We start from the raw sequence: 25,593 nt of genomic DNA, 5'->3' as shown, positions 1-25,593 counted from the left end.
AGAATCCCAAGCAGGCTATGTAGCTTGAACCCATAAACTGTGAGATCATGACCTGAGTTGAAATCAAGAATTAGATGCTTAGCTGACTGATCCACCCAGGCAACCCTAACTTGTTTTTATACCTTTGTAATTGTGCAGCTCTTAACTCATACATTAATTCAAATAATTCAATAATTATTTGCTAAATGCCCACTTGGTGCTAAACCTCATTTTGCATTTCAGTGAGCATAAACCAGACGTGGCTCCTGGTCTTCCAGAACTTCCAATAGATCTAATGGAAAATCAGCATACGATAAGTGGTATAAACATAAAGCAGGGTATTGTGCCAAGAGTAACTTATTTGAGAGAAAGAAGAAATGTTGGTGGGTTACAAAAATCCCTCTGAGGAAGCCACAATGAACTTTACCAAAGAAGAAAAAGTAATTGTTGGCTATGTCATCTGGAGCAGGAGAATCTTGAATGAAGAAAAGAGGTTTTGTGCAAATACTTGAAACAGATCATTCTAAGCAGAGAGAAGATTAAGAACAAAGACTCTGAGGCAGGAATACTCTTAATTTGTTTTGAGGAATTAAAGATTCCTGGATATTAGGGAGCTAAAATAACAGTGGTCTATGATGTAGATGGAGAGGTGTGTGAGGGTCAGATCATTTAAAGTTTTCTGACTATGAGAAATAAATTATTTTTTATTTTAAGAGCAATGAAAATCCATCAGTGGCATTTGTTTTGTTTTGCTTTGTTTTGTTTTGTTTAACATAAGCTCATGTGATCCAGTAGATGTTTGCAGAAGAGCAATCTGGTTTCTTTGGGGAAAATACAACTTTAAGGGGCAAGTGCAAAAACAATAAATCTAGCTGGTAAATTAGCCAATTACAATAGCCAAGGAACAGTTGATGATGTTACCACTACAGTGACAGTGTGTAATGTATAGGTAAGAAGTGGACACATTCTGGGTATTTTTTAGGGTGGAAACTATAGAAATAGATGAAGGATTTGATATCCAGGAAAAGGAAGGAAAGGGAAGAATTGAGAAAGATTCTTGAGAGTTTTCTTAAGCAATATTGAGATTGGTGAAGGCATTTTATGAGGAAAACCAAATATTTTTTGTTATAACTTGAGTTTTGAGATGAAATATCCAGATGAAGATATCAAAGTAGGCAGCTGTATCCATGAGTATGAGCTCACAAGAGAGGTGAGGACTTTGAGGTGTAAATTTCAGGCTACAATGGTGAATAAAAATTAACACTATGCCCCCTCTCAGGGAACTTAGTAGAGACCTTAGTCTCTTATGTAGGCTAATGAATATCAAATTGTAAATTCAATAAGTTATATAAAGATAAATATGGTTACCCAAATAATAGATATGCGGGGGAAATCTGTCTTAGTTAAGGGGCTTCCTGAGAAGTAATAGTTGAATTGAAGATGAAAGGGACAGGCTGGTTTTAAAAGTGGAGGAGAGGTTGGGGAGAAGATGGGAAAGGCCATCTCTGTGAAAAGAGCATCTTAGGCAGAAAGAATATTTGGACGGAAATCTCATGAAAGAAGAAAAATGGTGTTTGAGAAATAAAAGAAGGTAAGTGCTTGAGGCTGAGGCTAACAGATTTGTCTTCCAAGAGCAAACACTCCAATCATTCAACGAAGGAGACAATTAAAAATAGCAGGCTAAGTTATCTAATGCGGAGAGGGGTTCAGGGCAAGCAACAACAATAGACAGGATTCTAGAAAAGGTCTCACAGGGAAACAGGGTGCATTCAGAAGAAGGTTAGCCTGAGGAGCTGCCTGGTGGGCTAGTATGACAAAGATGGGAAATAGGTCACAAGATGAAGTCAGAATCTGAGGCTAATTTAACATGTTGGAACAATTAAATCAAACACAAAAGCCAGTATGGACTTTTAAACATCTGCCTACATTATAAGAGGCTTAAACCTTTTATCATGACTCCCAGGGGGCAGAACTCAATGTGAGGAAGAAGCAAGTCAATTCTGTTGCAATGAGGCTTTTTAAAATTCTGGACTTAACTGTCTCACATTGGCCCTCTTTCCAATCTTTAGAATGGTAGGTTCTCGGGAAGAGAAAAAAAAAACCCTGCTCATACGTTCAATAAATGTATATTAAATGAATACTTAACCTACTGATTCAATAAATGACTAAGTGGGCTGGTGTCTGAGACTCTCTTCAACCTAAGTCTCCATATCACAAGGGCACAGATAAGTTGAACATCTCAGGGGGTGAGAATTCTTCTGGGAAATCACTCACCAAAGGCCTCTTGCATAAATATTACTCTCTACTTATCACCACAGCAGAACAAAAAGTACTTCTTGGCTATGTTATCTGAAGTGGAATAAAACAGGAGCCTCTTTCCCTAAGTACTATTTGGAGGAAAAATATACTTGGAGAGCAGCAGAAAATGGAAAACTATGGGTACACAGTGACTATTTAAACAGATTTTGGATACTTAAAAGCTAAATCTTACTCTTTAAATTTTTTTTTTAACGTTTATATTTATTTTTGAGACAAAGAGAGACAGAGCATGAGTGGGGGAGGGGCAGAGAGAGAGGGAGACACAGACTCTGAAGCAGGCTCCAGGCTCTGAGCTGTCAGCACAGAGCCCAACACAGGGCTTGAACTCGCCAACACAGGGCTCGAACTCGCCAACGGCAAGATCATGACCTGAGCTGAAGTTGGACACTCAACTGACTGAACGACCCAGTTGCCCTGCCAATTCTTACTCTTTATTTTCAATGCTTAATGAATTAGAGGGAAGAAACTAATAATTACTTTAAAACCTCAGCTCTCAATTTTACAGGTATACCTTTTACCAGAACCTCTGGGAAAATATTCCAGGTAACATATCTTTTCTGAAAATTAGCTTCCTCTAGTCTATTGGCTTTCACTTGTGGCTTCTAAGGACATCTATGCATCTTGCCAGTGGATGAATAATGGCTCTTAAATGACATCAGGAGAACACTATTCTCTTCCAGGTAGCAGATAATACATGGCTAAAGAAGAGACTTACTCATCTAATACTTTGTAAACTTAATTAACCTTAAGTGTATTTTCATTTACTTAGAAATTTCACCTTACTCATCTGAAATTGGAGGATTTCTTTTGAAAACTACTTTCTTTCTGCTCGGAAGAAGTATCTCAGTTCCAGAATTACCGGTTTGGTAAGCCCTATCATGAATTCTTCCTCCTTTCTTCTCACTGGATTTTCTGGCCTGGAGCAGCAGTATCCCTGGATCTCCATTCCCTTTTTGACCATCTATGCCATGGTGCTTTCGGGCAATTGCATGGTGCTACATGTGATCCGGACAGAGCCCAGCCTGCACCAGCCCATGTTCTACTTCCTGGCCATGCTGGCCCTCACTGACCTGTGCATGGGGCTGTCCACATTCCACACAGTGCTGGGGATCCTGTGGGGGTTCATTCGAGAAATCAGCCTGAATTCCTGCATTGCCCAGTCCTATTTTATCCATGGTCTTTCCTTCATGGAGTCCTCTGTTCTCCTTACGATGGCCTTTGATAGGTATGTTGCTATTTGTAATCCACTGCGTTATTCCTCCATTCTGACTAATTCCAGGATTTTCAAAATTGGGCTCACCATAGTAGGTAGGAGTTTCTTCTTTATTACACCCCCCATCATCAACCTGAAATTTTTCCATTACTGCCATTCCCACATCCTCTCTCACTCATTCTGCCTACACCAGGATCTTCTCCGCCTCGCTTGCTCAGACATAAGATTCAATAGCTACTATGCCCTGATGCTGGTCATTTTCACACTATTGTTGGATGCTATTCTGATCCTTTACTCATATTTCCTGATTCTTAGGTCAGTGCTGGTAATTGCCTCTCAGGAAGAGCGGCATAAATCATTTCAGACTTGTGTCTCCCACATTTGTGCTGTTCTCGTGTTCTACATCCCTATCATTAGCCTCACAATGATGCACCGTTTTGGCAAGCATCTCTCCCCTGTGGTCCATGTACTTATGGGCAACATCTACATCCTTTTTCCACCTTTGATGAACCCCATCATCTACAGTGTCAAGACCCAGCAGATTCGTAGCAGAATGCTCAGACTCTTTTCTCTGAAAATATATTGAGGTGCTCAGGTCTTTAAAAAAACAAAACAGCAACAATAACTAACACACAAAATTCAATACCAAAAAATGCATTTTATTAGAATTAGAGATTTAGCCCAGGGTCTATGATTCTTGATTTTAAAATACATTTTAAACATAAATGCAGAAACAAGTCCCATTTTAGGCTATGTTTTGGAAGTCAACTGTTCTTAGGGCTAGAGGTGGGAGACTCCATCTGAAACATTCCATAAATTTTCTACCAACTGTCAATTTGTGTAAAACAAGACAGTATGTTCATGCCATAAGTATGATCATATTCAGGAAAGGATAAAACTAGTTATTGTGCCCCAAATGGATATTCAAGTATTTTCTTTGCATTGAAACAGAGCTGGATTCAAATCCTAGGTCTTCTGGTTTCAAAGGTGGAAACCTTGAAGCTTCTTTAATTCTGAGACTCAATTAATCTTCAAAATGGGGAAAGTGCCCAACTCACAAGGATGTTGTGATAACTAGATGGACCAGAATTGTGCAGTAGAATTTTTCTAAAAGGATGGAGAAGTTTTCTAATATAGAATAATATAGACGAACATATAACAATAGCTTCATGTGGCTATTGAGCCCTTGAAATGTAAATAATATAACTGGGCAAGTACATTTTTGATCTGGTTAATTGTAGTTAATTTATATTTAAATGTTAAAAGAAGGTTGTTTTGGACAATGCAGTGGCTGCTTTATTGGACACTGCAAGTATAAAGAGCACATAAAATGGAATATGACTATGGATTCAATTTTCCCCACATCTACTTTATTTATTTTTTAAAGATTTAAAAATGTTTTAAAGTAATTTCTATACTTAACATGGGCTTGAACTTACAACCCCAAATCAAGAGTTGGAATGTTCTACCAACTGATCCAGTCAGGCATCCGTCACATCTACCTTAAATTGGAATCCTCACTTGTTATATTTTATATGTAAACTCCATATGTGGGAGTGGATTTGGCTCCAAATCCTTCACTTTTAAATCTAAATAGGGGAATAATCTGAGCAGATGAAACTTTAGGCTTATGATTGATTCTGATTTATTTTTTTTTAATTTTTTTAACATATATTTATGTTTGAGAAGAGAGAGACAGAGCATGAGTGGGGGAGGAGGGAGAAAGAGGGAGACACAGAATCTGAAACAGGCTCCGGGCTCTGAGCTGTCAGCACAGAGCCCGACGCGGGGCTCGAACTCACAGACTGTGAGATCATGACCTGAGCTGAAGTTGGATGCTTAACCGACTAAGCCACCCAGGTGCCCCTGATTGATTCTTATTTAAAAAAATATATATAAAAAACATAAATAGGTTCCCTTCTAAGTAATATAGTTCAATTTTCAAAAGAAGGGAAGAAAGAAAGGAAAAAGGTATCTCTGCAGAGATAAAGAGAAAATAATTGGTTTAATATTATTAAAATCTCTTAGGTACCTAAGGAGGAAAGTGTTAGCTAATACTCAGCAGATTAATGCATCAGAGTAATCTTACACCAAGGAAGCAAGTATTTCTTAATATTTTTAGATATGAACCTAAATCTATGTACTTAAATTTTATTTTTAATTTTTTAATGTTATTTCTATTTATTTTTGAGACAGAGAGAGACAGAGCGTGAGCAGGGGAGGGGCAGAAAGAGAGAGGGAGACACAGACTCTGAAGCAGGCTCCAGGCTCTGAGCTGTCAGCACAGAGCCAGAGACGGGGTTTGAACCCACGAACTGCAAAATCATGACCTGAGCCGAAGTCAGATGCTTAACGAACTAAGCCACCCAGGTGCCCCTGTACTTAAAATTTTTATTTCAGACTTGTGTTTATATATTTCTCTCCTTGTTATTGTTCCATTCAGTTAAGTAGTCAGTGTAGAAAGCAAAAAGACACACTTTAGTTTCCAACCACTTAAAAGTGGGGAAATAAATAGTTCCTGGACAGAGCAAAGCACCTTGGCATGTGCCAATTTCACAAGATCCGTATGACCCAGTTTTAGAATGAAACGAGAGTTAGCTACTGAGTCGGCAGAGGTCATGTTGTGTCTCACGGATCATCTTTGGGCACACATCGCTCAGCGGCTAGACAAGCTTCCCTTCAATGTCTTGATGCTACATAATCACCTTTGCTCAGCACTGACTCCGTTTGGGGGAAGCACGGGCCTCTGCAGGTGCAGGACATGTTCTGCCCTGCCAGGCATGCTGGGAGGACTGATGTGAACTTATATGGAGTTAACGGAACAGAGACATATGCCTAACACACCTGAGTCGTTGGTTGGAGAGTCATGTTTAATATGAGGAGTGGGAAGGTCCATTTGAAGACTCTATTCATCAAGGCTCTGAGTATCTGTACCTCAGATTATGGCAACTTGTAGGAATATGAGCCAAAATAGTTGGAACCAATGGCTGTGGACAATGGGCTTGAAAATATCTGGTACATACTCAGAAATCACAGCTGGTTCTAGAACTGGGTATTTGGACTATAATGATGAGACTTGTGAAGAACTTCAGATTGTCTTAAAATCCATGACCCAGTGGAAGGGGGTCAAAGGAAGGAAAATGAAGGACGGAAGCTGATGAAAATACACTTCCTGATTACTGGGTTTTACACAGAAAGGAACAAGTTAGGAAAGTTTGTGCTTTAGATTGTATGCTTTACATAGGCCTCTCTATCTTGGAGCACTAACATAAAATAACTAAACCCCTTCCTAGGGAGGATGGCAATTTTAGAGCCATCAGCTAGGGTCCTCACATTGAGAATTGACAGACCTACCACAGGTATTAAAAATACCATCTCGGGGGGCCTGGGTGGCTCAGTCGGCTAGGAGTCTGACTTTGACTCAGGTCATGATCTCACAGCTTGTGAGCTTGAGCCCCGCATCGGGCTCTGTGCTGACAGCGTGGAGCCTGGAGCCTGCTTCGGATTCTGTCTCTCTCTTTCTCTCTGCCCCTCCCCTAATCACACTCTGTCTCTCTCTGTCTCAAAAGCAAATAAACATTAAAAAAAAATTAAAAATAAGAGAGCTATCAAGCTATGAAAAGACATGGAAGAGCCTTTAATGCACAGTTTTGAGTGAAAGAAGCCATCCAGAGAAGGTTACATCTGTATATGATTCCAACTGTATGACATTCTGTAAAAGGCAAAACTATAGAAATTAGAAATAGCATAAAGATGAGTGTAGCCAGGAGTGTAGGAAGAGAGAGGGAGAGTTGAATGGGTGGAGCACAGGGAATTGTAGAGTAGTGAAAGTGATCTGTATGATACTGTGATGGTGGGTACATGACATTATGTACAGGTGTCCCCCACTTTTTGAAAGTTCACGTTATGCTCCTTAGCTCTTCGGAAAGACCTACATCAGTACCTGTTGTCACTACTTGAAAGAACTCTGAAGAGTATTTTCACTTTTACAAAATAAGCGAAAAGCAAAACAAGCATTCAGTGTGTGTTTTGCATTGAGCCATAACAGAGGGAGCGAGAGGAGGCCAGCCTTCCTGGGACCCACACTCAATATCACAGCATCAACCCCCCAGAGTTTTGAAACGTGTCTCTGAGCATCTGTGCTTTATCCGGATTAATTTTGTGCATCTGTTAGCAAGACATATCTAAAGGCGCCAGAAAACCTTAACAGAGGTTATTTTGGGGGACTGGAAATGCTAAAACAATTTTTTAATATGAATTAATAGTAATTGCTTCTTTGTTTTATGCCATTTCACCTCAGGAATTGTTCCATAGGAAAGTTCTACTCTTGGATAGATCTGTACTTATCAGAACCATAGAACTGTAACAGAGAAAGTGAATCTTGATGTAAACTGTGGGCTTTGATTAATAGTAATGCATCAACATTGGCTCAATTGTTTAAAAATCAGACATGCAATCATTAAGTTTTTATATAAAATGGGAGTAGTAAAAAGGACACACTAGTAGCTTCAAAAGGGAAACGAATAAGTTAGTAAACAAACAGCTGATACCTGTAGGATTGGAAAACAGAATGGCCTTGCCGATTTCCACAGTAACACAGGATCTAGAAGATAGCATAAAATCCCTGTGAAATGTTGAGGAAAGCTACTGGGATCCTGACCATAACAGTAGACACTTGTATCTCAGTATGTTTACACGTTCCTTGCCCTCCCTCAATTGATAAAGAGCAGAAGAGCCAACCCATATTTTCACAGATAGGGAAAAAAACCAATCTCCTACTTTCTGAGCCAGCCCCCAAGCCACACCCAAAAGACTGTCTAGGGAGAGAGGGTTGGGGGACAGTAGCCTACTGTTAGCGAAAACACTGGAAATACCACAAACCCCGACACAAATGCCAAAAAAGAGAGTCCACCCTGTAATGGAAAGTAGTGAGAACAGATCTGAGGCCTTTTGAGTCAGACATTCCTCAAATGGGGAATTAATAGGAGTAGTTGAAAGTGCATGGACATAGGCTTGAAAGTACTCTTGAGCAAGTGTTAATTTTGTGGGAGGAAAAACCATGACAGAAATGGTTGTCAGTTAAAACTGACGAAAAACTAGTAACCACCTTACTCTGAAAGAACCCCCTCACTCTTCCTTATACAACTGTTATCAATATTCCTGGAAAACAGGAAGCATTTCCAGTGAAGAGCTTCTGTGGAAAATAGAAAATAAAAATAAAAATAAAAATGTTTCTGGTGATAAATGCTCTGTCTCCCCTGCAAGAACACCCACACAACACACACAGACACATTCACACACCGGTGTGTCCTAGAGAAACTACATTATATTGCTTCGATCTGAATTGATTCTCTCTATGAATAACTGGTAGATATGGGAATAAAATAAGAAAATAAAGACAGTAGAGAAATAGACAAGAAATAGATCATATGATATAAGAATCGTTTAAAGTTGGGGTGCCTGGGTGGCTGAGTTGGTTAAGCTGCCGACTCTTGATTCCATCTCAGGTCGTGATCTTGCGGTTAGTGGGTTCAAGCCCCACATCAGGTTCCGTGCTGATAGCACAGAGTCTGCTTAGGATTCTCTCCCTCTCACCCTCTTTCTCTGGCCCTCCCCCATTCATGCTTGCTCTCTCTCAAAAATAAATAAACTTAAAAAAAAGTTAAATTTAACAAATTGTTTGCAGTCAGGACCAAAAGAAAATTATGAAATCATTTGAAAATGTTTGCTATGTTAAATTGTTATCTCTTGTGTAACAAACCATCCCCAAACTTAGTGTCTCCAAACAACAATGACTTATTGTTTCTCACAATTCTGTGGGTCAACAATCCACGTAAGGCTTGACCGTATGGTTCTGTTTCCATAAGGAGTGGGCTGTGGTACCTCAATAGGCAGCATTCAACTAAGAATTCAGCTTCAGCTGAGTTGAAAAGTCCACGGACTTCAGTCCCATGCCTGGTGCCTTTGGGCTCATCTCCATAGTCACCCTCTCTCCATGGGGATAGCTTCTTCATACTATTGGTATGATTTCAGTGGAGTTCTATTCCCGATATGGGTGCCTGGCTTTGAATAAAAAAACAAGGTAGAAGTTGCCAGACTTCGTATTACATTGGCTCAGACAGCCGAGAATATCACCATCATTCCTGCTACATTATGTGGTCACAAGAACTGTCATCCCAGGTTCAAGGGGAGGAGAAATGGGCTCCACCACAGATGACAGCAGCAGCACACACAGAGAGATAGAGAAGGGCATGATTTCAGTCAGCTTCTCAGATTACCTTCCACAGTGTGCAGAAGGGAAAAGCACCTATTGTAATAGGAATGGAGAAAGAATAATAACCAAGAGAGACAAAATTCGTGTGAGGGTCCGTGATAGATACAGAAAAGACAAAAAAGGTTTACTACATATATGAAAGGATTCTCCAAATTTTTTTTTACAAAGGAAAATCAAACAATAAAAGAAATGTGAAATTAAGATTATGATTATAATTAGAACCTTAGCCCTACCCCCCAGACAATCCCAATGCATTTAGAGAAAAGTTACCCGGACAGAGAAAGTTTAAAAAGAAAAAGGAAAAGGAAAAGAGAGGCACCTGGGTGGCTCAGTCAGTTAAGCCTTCGACTCGAGATCAGGTCATGATCCCAGGTTGTAAGATCAAGACTCATGTCAGGCTCCACGCTGAGCACTGAGCACTGAATAGGGATTCTTTCTCTCCCTCTTCCTATGTCCCTCGTCCACTCTCTTTGTCTCTGAAAGAAGGAGGAGGAGGAGGAGGAGGAGGAGGAGGAGGAGGAGGAGGAGGAAAGGGAGAAAGAATTGAAGAAGAGCAGCTCAGGCTGAGAAAATAAAAATCCACATCAAAATCCAAATAAAACTTTCTATGGTAGCTAATGGCATTTCTGGACCCTTCTGGTGCTAATTCTACCACATGACCAATGGAAGAGAGAGAAAGCCAAGGAGCCTTAAAATTTCAAGGTAAGTAAGGTGACAGAATCTAGTCTTAGGTGCCCTCAAAAAGCGTACAATCCTTCCACATGTGGCATTCACAGTCTACATTTGCAGATGCCTCCATGGGAACAAGACAGTATTGCACTAGCAGGAATCTCTGCCACGCAAAGGAGATCTGGGTACTCAATGCAAGTGTGTGCTAACTTGGATGTCCCAGAGTGCTGGACCAAGGAAACCCTGCACATGCTGTAGAGGGAGAGACAGTGGGCGTGTTTCTCCCAGGAGCCGACTCTGGGCCATCTCCTTCCACCAGTGTGTAAAGTTCAGTCCTCTGGGGACTGAAGGTCTAGGGCCTGAGAGATGCCTAGAGGAGGTATAAATAGCTCCACATTTGCTATTTGTCTTCTGAACATCATCTTGCTTTTATTTTTTCCTCTCAACCAGTTAAATACCTTCAGGATCCAAGAAAATATAGGTAAGTAAGCTGAGTTTTGCTCAGCAAAGACATGTAGAAAAAGACACCTGGAAACACAGGAAAAAGAAAGAAAGAAAGAAAATCTTAGGGAACTCCAGAGGCAGCTCCGTCTTCCTAGCACCTGATCATCTTGTATTTCTCTCAGCCTTGCCCTATGAGGCATTGGATGTGGCTGTAATGGGACTCGTGGACAATTGTAGTATCTCTTTGTGCTCTTTTCCTAAATGGGCCATCTGCAACGGGCACAAATGGGCATTTTTCCTTTTAGAATATGTTACGCAATGGTTGTTTTTCTTTGAAATGTGGGCCTGAATGCTGTGCATAGATGCAATGAATTTGGATTCCAGTTCCAGTAGTAAAAGCAAGGCTTTGTAGCTAAACAAGTCTAGTAGTTAAAGAAAATGCATATATGTGTATGTATGTAAATACATGCACGCATTTCCCCCTAAAATTTGCTGACTATTCATTATACATCAGGTGCTGGGCTAAACACAGATTAAAAAACTGAACCTCAGAGATTTCAACTCCCTTCCCTATATAACAAAGACGTTACACTGAACATGAGGCTAGAATAGAACCCCATTTCTTTTTGTTAATGTTTGTTTGTATTTGAGAGACAGACAGAGTGAAAGCAGGGGAGGGGCAGAGAGAGAGGGAGATACAGAATCCAAAGTAGGCTCCAGGCTCTGAGCCTGAGCTGTCAGCACAGAGTCTGGCGTAGGGCTCCAGCTCACAAACCATGAGATCATGACTTGAGCTGAAGTTGGATGCGTAACTGACTAAGCCACCCAAGTGCTCCTAAAACTCCATTTCTAAGCCAAGTTCACCATGCTGAATCGCCTGTACTTTATAAGACTGAAATGACAGATTGGGGGTGAAAATTACCAATTCACATTTGTGTCTAGCATACGAAAGTAAGTCTAGGCCTTTATGGATACTGTATATTAGCTCAATCTCTGTCTAGAGGAGCCGAAACTTGAAGTCCAAAAATTTGAACTTGTTCAATGTAATAATTATTTTGATCTTAATGATGGTAATTTTGCAAGTGCCCTAATCTCATCTGATGTTGAGCTAAAAATGTATCTGACTTACGTGGCAACCACCCTAACATACTGACCCACATTTGTAATTGATGTTTACTTTTAGGTGTTTTACAACTGGAAACTAAGCCTCCCATTAAGTAGTTTTTAGTGGTAATACAGTCAGAATAGGATGTAGCTATCACTTAAATATAATTCTATGGGTCCCAGATGTATGCAATCCCTATTAACCACATAATGCCTCTATGCATATATTCATGATTCAGTCAGAATCTGCCATTAGTAATATTATAAAATATGCTTCCTAGAGCCCCAGAGTTATAAGTTGGGGAGCTGCAGGTGATAATGCTATATCAAAACAAAAAGGAATACAATGAAACAGAACACTCACTGGTGCCCCAAAAGATCACCGGGAAAGTTAGAAGAAAATCTGTAAAATTTGTCTTATGTCTCTTCTATCTCTGTTTCTTTTTCTTCCATTTTTAGACTCTCCTCTTCCCCATCTCGGATGTCCTGATGAAGCCCCACTCACTAAACATCCCCTCCCCATAACTGCACTTCACACACAGATTAATCTTTTCTTTCTGTCCCCAAAACACTGTAATCCAATTGGAAATAAATTTCCAGCAATTAATTTTAGCTCTATGTTAAATGGCTACACAGTTGGTTTATGTAACTAAAGTAGATTGATAGACTTAAGCATCTCAACATTTTATTACATTATTTTGAAAGAATCATATACCAACTTAAGGAAAGTCCTAATGGGGTGACCCTTTGAGTATTATGTCCGCTAAACTTTAACTCAAAAAATGGCATCCAAATGAATATAGAAAACAAACTAATGCTTGCCAAACAGGCTGCAGGTCGGACGACGGGCAACATGAGGAAGGGAGAGAGGGATAGAAGCTTGCAGTCACGGGAATAAATGCCAAGCATGGGGAATCTAGTCAGTGGGATTGTAATAGGATTGCATGGTGACATACGGGACACTCATGGCAAGTATATAACATACTATAACATATAGACTTGTGGAATCACAGTGTGGCACACTTGAAACTAATGCTACATTGTGTATCAACTATACTTCAGTTAAAAAAAAGAAAAAGGGAGAAATGGATTCCAAATATTTCAATCATATGATATGAAGTACTGGAATATTGAACACCTAATAAAAACTGAAAGTGAAGGTGGTAAAACTATGCTGCACAATGATACTGACTCCAATGTAATCAAGAGGTAAAAAGGCAGGCATCTCTTAAGCCCATGTTCCTCTTAAGCAAATATATTCAGCCCCCTTTGATTTGAGAATGGGGACTGGGGGAGGATGGAAGCCACTTGTCATCCACCTGCTTTGTATCCATATCTATACCCTCCCTCATAGCTATGTGTTTATAGGAACACGCCCCTTCACACACACATCCCACTCAAATGGGCTATCTCCTTGCTGGCATTTCACCCAACACATCCCTTGCTTTTATCCATTCTGTTGCAACTACAGAAAAGTAGTAACTGTAGATTACCCTCCCTCCCTTTTATTGAAGGCCTGGGGACCCCACTTCCTTATGTGAAACCCTGTTACTTCCTGCTTGGGGGTATTTTAAAGTAATATACTGTCTAATTTTCAAGCAGGGACCCAAATGGGACAGTGTATTTCTCCTTCACAACTTGTCAGGCATATCCATCCATTTAAGAGTCCAACTCAGTTTGAGACTGCATATTCTTTAGATTTTTAATATTCATCGTATAATTTTAAGAAATATGTTGATAAGCTGACAAGAATCAATGAAGTCACCTGTGGATGTTTAGTGCCTATCATGGCCCTTAGCATCATTCCAGCGGCCCATCAAGGTTGAGAAGAGCATATGTACTGTATTGCCCAAAATGTATTTAGTTAAAAACGAATTCCCTCCCTCTTCCTTAAAAGTATAATACTTCAGGGATACAAGCAATGAACATTTTGATGACATGTTTTTGTGTCTAGTTTTATTTTTATAGGGAGTAGCGGGTGGTGGCTGATCTCAGAGCTTTCAAATCTACGCTGTCTGACCCTGAATCCAATGGGACCTGGGACAAGAAGCTGAAAGTCTGTGGAATATTTTTGCATCTGTTGGAATAACAACAGTATCCATGTTGAGGATCATTGTAAAGGTCTTTTCAACAGGCTATTATGAAGATTTAATAAGGTGATGTTTATAAAGTGCTATGGCACATATTAAGCACTTATTAATGTGAAGCATTTTTTTCCCAAGATATGACTTAATTCTTCCATGGAAGGAGTAAGAGTGCAATTTTAGTCGCATTAATACATCTCACTATCTTTTCACAGAGAAGAAAATACTGCAAAACAATCTAATCAGATGTCATTCAACCTAAAGTGGTGCTGCTCCTCAATCTTCAGTCAGCCCTGTGGTCTTTAATCCAGATACTAGGTCTGGAATATACTGCCCCAGATGGCCCCTTTCTCTTACAATCACACCCATCCCCAGGACATGTGGTATGTCCTGACTGGAATCCCAGGACTGGAAGATTCTCATACCTGGATCTTCATCCCTATCTGTTCTATGTACATTTTGGCTGTCATAGGCAACATCTTCTTGATCTTCCTGAATGTAACTGAGCGCCGTCTCCATGAGCCTATGTATGTCTTCCTTTCCATGCTGGCCTTATCAGATGTCCTGCTCTCCACAGCCACAGCCCCCAAGATGCTGGCCATCTTCTGGTTCCATTCCATGGATATATCCTTTGGGAGTTGTGTATCTCAGATGTTCTTCATCCATTTCCTCTTTGTGGCAGAATCGGCTATTCTCCTGGCCATGGCGTTTGACTGCTATGTGACCATCTATCACCCACTGAGATATACCACAATCTTAACCTCCTCAGCCACTGGGAAAATTGACATCGCAGCTGTTGTCAGGAGCTTTATCATCTGCTTTCCATTCATCTTCCTGGTACACCGACTTACGTATTGTGGGAGAAACATCATTCCCCATTCCTACTGTGAGCACATGGGCATTGCCACATTGTCATGTGACAATATCAGTGTCAACATCATTTATGGCCTGACTGTGGCCCTACTGTATACAGGACTAGACATTGTGTTCATCATTATGTCCTACGCAATGATCCTTTGCAGTGTTTCAGTTACCTTCCCATTCTGCCCGATTCAAGGCCCTCAACTCATGTGGTTCCACATCTGTGTCATACTTATGTTCTATGCCCCAGCATTCTTTACCTTTTTTGCCCAACACTTTGGGGGTAAAACAGTCTCTCACCACATCCACCTCCTGGAAGCCAACCTCTATGTGGTAGTGCCCCCTATGCTAAACCCCATCATTTACGGGGTGAAGACCAAACAGATTCAAGACCAAGTAATTATGCTTTTCTGCCCCATCAGCACGCATTGTTAAAATGGAGAATAATGCGAAATGCTGGCTATTTCTGAATAACCACCCCAACTTTTCTCTCTCTCTTTCTCACTCACATACACACACACACACACACACACACACACACACACACACACTGAATGAGCAATGGGAATAAAGAGAATCCATAAGTAACTCTCAATAAACTTAGAAGGATAATAAATGCCAAAGTTTCCAATGTATTTTCCTAAAGCACTTAAAATTGTTGAGAAAAATAAATGAATGATATTCTCAATTCTCCTAGATATCCTATTATCTTGCATTTTAACTTATTCTTAAGCATACACAAGATAACACTAAGAAAAACATATTTTAGGGTTAAACCCAGATGGAATTGTGTTGGGTAGATTGGGAAGCGAAAATAGTGAGTCATTGAGTGTTTGGAGAAACAGTTGAAATTCTGCTGAAATATAAAACACTCCCACCACAGTCAGTAAATACTTGGGCCAGGAGCTTGAAGCCACAACAAACAATAAACAATAAGCAATAATTATTTCTATCTGTACCTTTTACAGCAATTAAAATGCGAGTTCTAAAATGAGATATTTTCTGAATCACTGATAGAAAGTCTACTGTATAGAAAAGGCACATCGTATAGGTTTATTGAATGAACAGATAATACTGAATTAAAACAAATAATAAGTGAAATCAACCCACCTGAGACCACATAGACAACTTAAAAGTTAACACTTTGTTCCCTACATAGTGAAGACTTTGGGCCCAGATCATTAATGAAGCATCCTGGTATCAACAGAGTCTTCACCAAGGGAGGGACTAACAGATGAAAAATACCATACCCAGGTCCAAAATTAAAAGGCAGTGAAAGACTAAATAAGATGTTTACACATAGTTGTATTTAAAGAGGCTCTATTCACACCAAATATTATTTTATAGAAGCTTGTCTCCAGATTGTACCGTAATTTCTTCATTCAAGATAGTATTCTTACAATTTCTCCTTCAGCGGGCCTTAGCACATGCTCTGAGAATGTTCAATCTGACCTTATATACACTTGAAGATAGACAAACAATGAACTTTCAAGCATTACCTTGAATACGTGCAACCTTTTCTGGGTTAGCCTTTTTTCTTGGTTTTTCTATTATGTATATGTGATGTGTATTTGTATGCACTAGACACATTAATATATGTACAATGTAATATATATACACATTATAAAAACACACATATATACACATGCATGTTAATGATATATATATGATATATATAGGATATAGGATGTATATATACACATGATGTAATATACATCATATATATATCATATATATATCACATATATACATATATATATATATCACATATATACATATATATATATATATATCACATATATATATAAAACAATCAATGTGGGAAATGAAAGCGTGTTGTCTTGACCTTTGGAATCCTGAATAACTTCTTTAGTTTGAAATATATGTTATATTCACTTGAATTTGAGCAAGGAAATCTATTTTAAGAGTTAAAAAAAAACGCTTTGATATGAGAAATCCTGGTTTGCCAGTCCCACACTAACTGTATAAAATTGTCCTGTTGGGCGCCTGGGTGGCTCGGTCGGTTAAGTGACCGACTTCGGCTCAGGTCATGATCTCACGGTTCGTGAGTTCAAGCCCGCGTGGGGCTCTGTGTTGACAGCTCAGAGCCTGGAGCCTGTTTCAGATTCTGTGTCTCCCTCTCTCTCTGCCCCTCCCCTTTTCATGCTCTGTCTCTCTCTGTCTCAAAAATAAATAAACGTTAAAAATTTTTTTTAAATTAAAAAAAAAATATATAAAATCGTCCTGTTATGTACCTATTGGTTCTTGCCCTTAAAAAGGAATTATTTTAGTACCCTCTTTATTGGTTGACAATTAAATGAAATATGTCATATGATGTATTTGTAATTTAATAAAAGCAAATTTTATTTTGATTGTGTTGGTAACTTTTATGAACAGAAACATTAAAGAACTGTTCCCACCAAACCCAACATAGACCTGCTAACAATAATTCATAGAAAAATGGTTGGAATGGGTCATCATCATAGATACGGAAGTCACATAAAATGTTGCTAAAAGTTGCAGCAAATAGGATTCTGGTTCAGAATTAGATTCTCCAAGGATTGAAGGGGAGTCAGAGAGGAAATACAGTACAGAATGATAACAAAATATTTGATTAAATGAGTGGTGTAAGTGAGACTTCAAAGAGAAATCTTTTTGAGGGGGTGCCTGGGTGGCTCAGGTGATGAAGCATCTGACTTTGGCTCAGGTCATGATCTCATAGTTTGAGGTCTGAGCCCTGTGTTGGGCTCTGTGCTGACAGCTAGGAGCCTGGAGCCTGCTTCAGAATGTGTCTCTCTCTCACTGCTCCTCCCCCACTCAGGCTCTTTGTCACTCTCTCTCTCTTTCTCTGTGTCTCTGTCTCTCAAAAATAGATAAACATTAAAAAATTATAAAAAAAGGATACTTTTTAAGGCTTGATTTTTGACAGTGAGGAACTAAGAAAATACCAATTTCCCACCCAGAATGTATGAAATGTGACAGGAATAAACAATGACTGAGTCGTCAGCCTTAATTGTAGAGAAGCTTTCAGGGTGAGGGCTCAGGGATTGGTAGATGCTGATGGAGTCAGGATATCACTGTGTGTGCTGAGCTGCTAGAAGCACAATCACTGAGTCGTTGCCCTGGAAATTTTGAAGGGGATGCTCCGTATCCTACCATTCTACCATCTTCTTGACCACAGAGTCCCCCGCTGGGTAACAGTGAGTAAGAAAAAACAGTATACCATGCACGATAGAAACGGAGAGCCCTGGAGGGGCTTAGAGAAAACTGACCTACTCTTCCAGATACAATTAAAAAAGAAAAAGAAGAAGTGGAAGAAAAAAAGCACTGAGAGATTGTTAAAGTGAGTACAGTGTTTCATGAGAGGAAGACACCGGGTCATTTAATATCAGACTCTGAGACCCAGAGATTCAAAGAATACATTACCTGGGTAGCTGAGCAGTAGCAGATATAGAGATACTACGGAGTCAGAACAAATCTTCCTCTGATGGTTTCTGCTCTGCCCTAAGTGGTCTCAGACATGGTGAAACGCTGTGACATGAAGCATAGGGTATTAGGAAAATGTATCCAAAAGTGGGAAGAGCTAAAGATACTAGTTTGCCATGTTAAAAGTGTTGCAGAATATCGTGTTATAATAGGGGTTTTAGCTAATATAATTAAAGAAGTATAAAAAGTGGAGAAAGAAGAAGACAACTCCTAGGTTTTGTGTCTTAATTTATTTTTCCTTATTTCTGTATTTAATTATTTTCCTAGTCTTTGTAAAGCCAACAGAGTTCCACAAGAATGGCATACTAATCCATATTTACTTATCCTGGATTGTGTGCTTGAAATGTGTTGAGGGGTGGACCTTGGGTAGTCTCATCACAAAAGAGAAAAAAAAATAGGAAAATGCTACAGGTGTGAAGTGATGGATATGTTGATTGGCTTCGTTTTAGTGAGTTTTTCATAATGTATACATATATTGGGTCATCAGTTACACACATCCGTTATAAGCAATTTCTGATTGTCAATTATACTTCAGTAAACCTGGGGCAGGGGTCAAGGAGAAGACATTAGTGTTTTATTGTAGCTAGAATGATTAGAAAAATGAAGTGGAAAATGACATCATTTAAAATGATAAACAAAACTGTACATGTGTCTGAAATACATGTAGGAAATGTTTATTGTATATTATTCATTGCAATGATAATATGGCATCCACAATGATCTACAAATTCCCCATAATCCCAATAAATGCTAATATATTTTATCGTTTGCATGCTGATATTTTTTCAATTTTTTTTGTGGCAAAATATCTGTTCCATAAAGTTTGTGATAATAATGATTTTTAAGTGTACGATTCAGAGCAATTAAGCATTTTTGCAATGTTGTGTTCCTATTGCCACCAGTTGAAAAAGCTTTCATCACCCAAAACAGAAACCCTATGTCTCTGAAGCAATAATTCCCCACTCCCCTGCTAACCTCTAACCTAGTTTATATTTCTATGAATTTGTTTTCTTGTAGAGGTGGAATCATATAATATTTATGTTTTGTGTCTGGCTTATTTCACTGAACATAAGATTTGCAAAGGTCATCCATGTTGTAGCATGTTTTTATCCTTCATTCCTTTATACTGATGCATAATGTTTCCTTTATATATATATGTATATGTATATGTGTGTGTGTGTATACATCGTTTTGTACATTCATCTATGGATGTGCAGTTTGGTTGCTTCCACCATTTCCCTACTGTAAATAATGCTGCAATGAACATCCATGTACAAGTATGTCTTTGAATACCTGTTTTTATTTGGGGGGTACATACTCAGGAGTGGAATTACTGCATTACATGTAATTCTGTGCCTGAGTTTTTAAGAAACTGCCAAACTGTTTTCCACAGAATATGCACCATTCTTCATTTCCTCTGGCAATGTATAATGGTTCCAATTTTTCCCTATTTTGTCAAAACTTGTTAGTGTTTCAATTTTTTAACTGTGTTTTACATTTCCTTATTTATTTTTGAGAGACAGAGCACAAGCGGGGGATAGGCAGAGAGAGAAGGAGACACAGATTCCAAAGCAGGCTCCATAGTGTTTATTTATTTATTTTATTTGCATATTTTCTTTAGAGGATTAATTATTTAATTGCTTTGCCTATTTTTAAATTCGGTTGTTTATCTTTTTGGTTTTGAGTTGCTTGAGTTCTTTGTACATTCTGGGCATTAATCCCATATTAGATATATAATTTGCAAATTCCGTTTGCAAATGATGAACGTTTAAAATGATCCATTAGCCTACCACCCACAACCCTCACAATTTTAGGAAAAAGGAAAGTAAACTATCGAAGTAAAGTCAGTAGAAGAGAGGAAGAAAAAGGAAACAAAGTATAAAATAGTCTAAGTTTTTCGGTGACTTAAGAATGAGCTATTGTTAGCCAACATGTGACAGTCTGACCTCTGAATCAATTGCATTCAACATGACTCACTGCCATGGTATCAGTCTCCTTTACAGATGGAATTGTGGAAAGAGCATGCAAGGCCCCCTTGCCCTTTGACCTCTACCTCTTATTCTCCCTGCAATCAACTATGAATGCCTTCCTCCATCATACTGAAGGCATTTTTCCTAAATTTGCCAACATCTCAACATCAATTCAAGTACCTCTTAAGATTAGCAACACACAAGAAAGGTCTGGAAATCAGGTTAATCATGTCAAGGAGAAAGGCACAATGTATATAAGTTTGTTTTTTTTAGAACTCATCATTTGTTCTCATGATTAAAGATATGCTAATTCTTCTCCCCACATTTCTAAAAATTTGAAAGCATATATCATATCTTCTTTTATTTGCATCAAGTTCAGAATAGCATGATTCCCTCACATCTATGAGGCATAAAACACCTGCAATCCGAAGGAAGAGTGCAAGAAAAACGGAAGAAATGTATGAAAAGGAGGGATGGAGAAAAGTTCAGTCCAATGTGCAACAACTGATTCAAGGCTCAGTATGGAAGGATTTAGAAATGTCCATCATAACTGGTCATTTGAGAAAATCACTGAATTTACAAAAATAGCTTCAATAAAATAAAAATCTGAGGAAGGAGACTGCAAGAGAATTAGAGTGAAATATGTGATAGAAAGCCCTGGTGGATACAGACTTTTCTTTCCAGAAGTGCCTAAGTGAAAGATGGGTCAAAAGGATACTTATAGAATTCATGGCATAGAAACATGCCTACATTTAAATGTTCTTTAGATCTTTTTCCAAAGGAGGACAGCAGGAAAGGAACTGAACTCTTAAAAAATACAACATGGGTACTTTAATTTCTCTGCATTTACCCCGTGGAAAAGCGAAAAGAGGAGAGCAAGGAGATTCTGCAAGTGTTAGAAATGATTTCAGAGACATGAGATGTGATTGGACCCAAGGGGTCTTAATTATGAGCTGCTGGGCCTCCTGTGGCTTGGGCTACTGGCTAGGAAGTCTCTCAGTCTGTGTTCAGACCGGGTCCTTCTCACATTCACTGGGGAACATTACAAGTGGTGGTCAGGGGCTTTCCTCTACAGTTTGAGTTCAATAAATTTATGCTGCTGCCTCAGCATGATACAAACCTTGCTGGGAGTTTTCATGGAGATGAACCCATCAACATGATCTCAGATAAACTGACAGAACAGGGAGCATGTCTGTTCTGCAGCAACAGAAGAAAAGCAAGAAAGACTCTCCCAGAGATACCTCCCGCACATTGGCAGATAGCCCAGCAGCAAATGGCTCAGAGTTCATGACATTGAAGAGGGCTGTTACAGAGGGTGCAGATAGAAAGAAGAGGCATGGCCAGCACGAGATGCAAGTGAATGAGATGGGAATCTCAGGAGGAGAAAGAGTGGATGACAAGTGAGTGCTGAGTGATTGTATTATGAAGACTGACCTTGGTCTTCAAGTGTCTGGTAAGAGCAGAACTGGCTCCCAACAGGAAAGGGCAAGGAAGTCTCACTCTCGCCAATTTCACCCCATAATGTTTCATTTCCAGCTTTTCCAATGATAACCACTCCATCCCCCCCACCCTTCTCTATAATCATGTAGATCCTCTCCCACCTGCCTTCCCACCGTCTGCACCTGTCAGGTAATGCTCCTATGTCAGCTCCTAACTCTTGAATAGGTCAGACAAGGTGATCATTTCTAAAGGATTTCTATGCTTTGGAAATCAAGGACTTTGCTGACTGACTAGTCTATCCTAAATACATGTCAGGTGATACAGCTTGTCTTCATAAATGGTCCTTCTGACTATGATTCCTCACTAGAGTTTTAGCAGCATAAACCACAGCTATTGCTGAATTACTGGTATATTTGGTGACTTTCGGTGTATGTTTAAATTTTTAAAAATAATGCTTTTAATGTTTAGTTTTGAGAGAGACAGAGGTAGAATGCGAGTGGGTTAGGGGCAGAGAGAGATGGAGACAGAATCGGAAGCAGGCTCCAGGCTCCAAGCTGTCAGCCCAGAGCCCGACACGGGTTTGAACTCATGAGCTGTGAGATCATGAACTGAGCTGAAGTCAGATGCTCAACTGACTGAGCCACCCAGGCGCCCCTAAATTTTTTTAATGTTCATTTTATGTATGAGAGAGATATATATAATGAGCAGATGAGGGGCAGAGAGAGAGAGAGAGAGAGAGAGAGAGAGAGAGTGAGAGAGAAACAAAGAGAGAGTTCGAAACAGGCTCCAGGCTCCCTGGTGTCAGCACAGATCCCAACACAGGGCTTGAACTCATGAAACACAAAATCATGACCTGAGCCAAAGTCAATTGCTTTACCTACTGAGCCACCCAGGGGCCCTAACATTCAGTATATGTTTAGATGATCATGAGCTTGCTGACATAATGTAACACTGTTGGAGAGACTAGGAATGAATGAAATAACTAAAAGCTGTTTTATACAGGATAGCAACTATTTTTTTTCATAAATGGTTGTTTGTTTGTTTAGAGAAGTGCATGGGAAGGAGCAGAGAGAGAAGGAGAGAGAATGCAGAGCCTGACATGGAGCTCAATCTCATTAACCATGAGATCATGACCTGAGCCAAGATGAAAAGTTGGAAGTGTGGGGCACCTGAGTGGCGCAGTTGCAGTCCCTTACCTCAGACCGTGGCCAAGGTCATGACCTCACAGCTCATGAACTGGAGCCCTGCATGGAGCTCTGCTGTGAGTGGATCTTCCCCACCCCCATCCCCGCTCCCCTACTTGCATTCTCTCTCTCCAAATAAATAAACATTAAAAACAACAACAACAACAACACAGAATGGGATACTTAACTGACTGAGCCACCCTTGCACCCAGCAGATATTTTTCTATTGTACAACTTGAGAATTTCATGACTTTAGATATGCAATTCTTAGAAGCAATGATCTTTATCAGAAAAGAACTTTCATACAGGCACTAAGAACCCAAGTTTTGAGGAAATTCAGTCATCAGGGAATTGAAGCAACTAAAGTTTCCTTAGTTGCTCTACAACCCTCTCTCCTGCATCATTTCTGGAACCCCAAGGTCTGACTTCTGTCTTCCATTTCTACTTCTATCTTGGACTCCTCTTAAGGAGACTGTCTTTTCACCCCTTTATTTTTATTCATTCTTTAGGCTTGAGCTCACAATATGAGTGAAGCATCAAATGGTCTGCATATTATTAAGAATCAATGAGCCTAAACTTGCCAATCTTTTGGTGATAGTAACCCTGAGCACTTTCAACCCCAGAAACTAACCTTTATTCTTGCTAAGTTACCTGTTCACCTATATCCCCTAGTCAGCAAGAATGAGTCCTCTTGCCTATGCACTGTTTCTCTAGATTTTTTTGCCTTCTAGAGATTCCTTCCTTCTAGTCATTCCGAAGCATGTATTTCAGAATTTCCATTATTTGAAGTGTACAATTCATGTCAAAGAATTCTGCCATTACTTACATAGGCAAAATAAAATAAAGTATTACTTATAATGTAAAAATCAGCATGGAACTTTGATTTAGATTAAGATTACATGGATTTGATCACCTTTTCTCAAGCTCTATTTCACATTTTTTTAAAAGGACAGCCAGTCCTACATAAATATATAATACACAGATACAGCTATCTCAGTATATTATGTTCCTGGGTGAAGCTATGTCTATCTCACTTCTCTTTCATAGGAAGCCTTTTAAACCAAAATACTGGTTAGAGTCTGATTATGTGATTGTCCAAACTGACGGTTTCTGACTCCGAGAGTTTGGGGGAAAAAATAGAACACTAAGGTCAGCTGAAATGTGGGATATGGAGAGATTTATTAAAATCTGATTAAAGTGCAATATCCAAGCAAATTAATTTTAATTTAAATTTATAACATTTATAAATTTATATAAATTTAAATTAATAGCAAATATAATTATTTTATCCGCAGGTACAGAAGGACATAACCGAAAGATCAGCAATTTACTCCTTTATCCACGTCATCTGGGTGGTTCTAATGCAGTTGGCCTGCCTTGTACATAACTTCTAATTGTGGTACACTACTTATGGATGTCCTTCTTGAAAACAGTGATGTGTAAGTATGGATTTTTTTCCTTTGATAATATAAATGAGATGGATGAGATGGTCTTTGAATTCTGAAAAAATCACAGAGACTCACTATGATGACTTTGAATTAAAACAGGAGTAGAAGAGAAGAGTGCCACTGACTGAGAACCTTCTTTCATTTTCATCTGGAGGCCGGAGGACATTATGTCCGTTTCCAACATCACCGTCTTCAGGCCTTCTGTGTTGACGCTGATAGGGATCCCAGGCCTAGAGACTGTGCAGTGCTGGATTGGGATTCCATTCTGTGTCATGTATCTCATTGGTATGATTGGAAACTCCTTGCTTCTGATCATCATCAGGTCAGAGCGCAGCCTCCATGAGCCCATGTACATTTTCGTAGGCATGCTGGGAGTCACAGATATTGTACTTGGCACGAGCATTGTGCCCAAGATGCTTGGAATCTTCTGGTTTCATGTGCCAGAGATTTATTTTGATTCTTGCTTGCTTCAAATGGGGCTCATCCACATATTTCAGTGCATAGAGTCAGGCATCCTGTTGGCCATGGCTCTGGACCGTTATGTGGCCATCTGTTATCCACTAAGACATGCTGCCATCTTCACCCACCACCTAGTCTCCCAAATAGCGGCTGTGGTAACACTCAGGGCCGCTGTCTTAGGAGCCCCGTGCCTGATACTGATAAAGTTCCGGTTTCAGTTTTACCATACAACCATCATCTCCCACTGCTACTGTGAGCATATGGCCATTGTGAAAATGGCTGCAGAAAATGTACGGGTCAACAAAATCTATGGTTTGTTTGTGGCATTCACCGTTGCAGGGTTTGACCTAACATTCATCACTTTGTCCTACGTACAGATATTTATCACCGTTTTTCGTCTGCCCCAGAAGGAGGCTCGATTGAAAGCATTCAATACGTGCATCGCTCACATCTGTGTCTTTCTGCAGTTCTACCTCCTTGCCTTCTTCTCCTTCTTCACACATAGGTTTGGTGCTCATGTTCCCCCTTATATCCACATCCTCTTTTCTAGCCTCTACTTGCTTGTCCCCCCATTTCTCAATCCACTTGTCTACGGTGCCAAGACCAAGCAGATCCGGATTCACCTGATAAAGATGTTGTATTCACAAAATGCACTGTGA

The 25,593-nt window shown here is 39.5% G+C and overlaps 2 protein-coding genes and 1 pseudogene across 2 annotated transcripts; all 3 read left to right on the top strand.

The window, feature by feature from the left end:
- Positions 1 to 1,123: 1,123 nt before the first annotated feature.
- Positions 1,124 to 4,097, top strand: LOC102961992 (olfactory receptor 51V1). Its single transcript, XM_007092245.1, has 2 exons — positions 1,124 to 1,189; positions 3,135 to 4,097. The coding sequence occupies exons 1-2, from the start codon at positions 1,124 to 1,126 to the stop codon at positions 4,095 to 4,097; spliced, it is 1,029 nt and encodes a 342-aa protein (XP_007092307.1).
- Positions 4,098 to 14,446: 10,349 nt separating this feature from the next.
- Positions 14,447 to 15,382, top strand: LOC122231392 (annotated as a pseudogene).
- Positions 15,383 to 24,642: 9,260 nt separating this feature from the next.
- On the top strand, positions 24,643 to 25,593 carry LOC122231322 (olfactory receptor 52A1-like). The gene has a single exon (XM_042959057.1). The coding sequence runs from the start codon at positions 24,643 to 24,645 to the stop codon at positions 25,591 to 25,593; it is 951 nt and encodes a 316-aa protein (XP_042814991.1).

This window comes from Panthera tigris, chromosome D1 (assembly GCF_018350195.1).
Source record: "Panthera tigris isolate Pti1 chromosome D1, P.tigris_Pti1_mat1.1, whole genome shotgun sequence".
Taxonomy (NCBI): Eukaryota; Metazoa; Chordata; class Mammalia; order Carnivora; family Felidae; genus Panthera; species Panthera tigris.
This window is presented reverse-complemented; position numbering and strand designations above follow the sequence as displayed.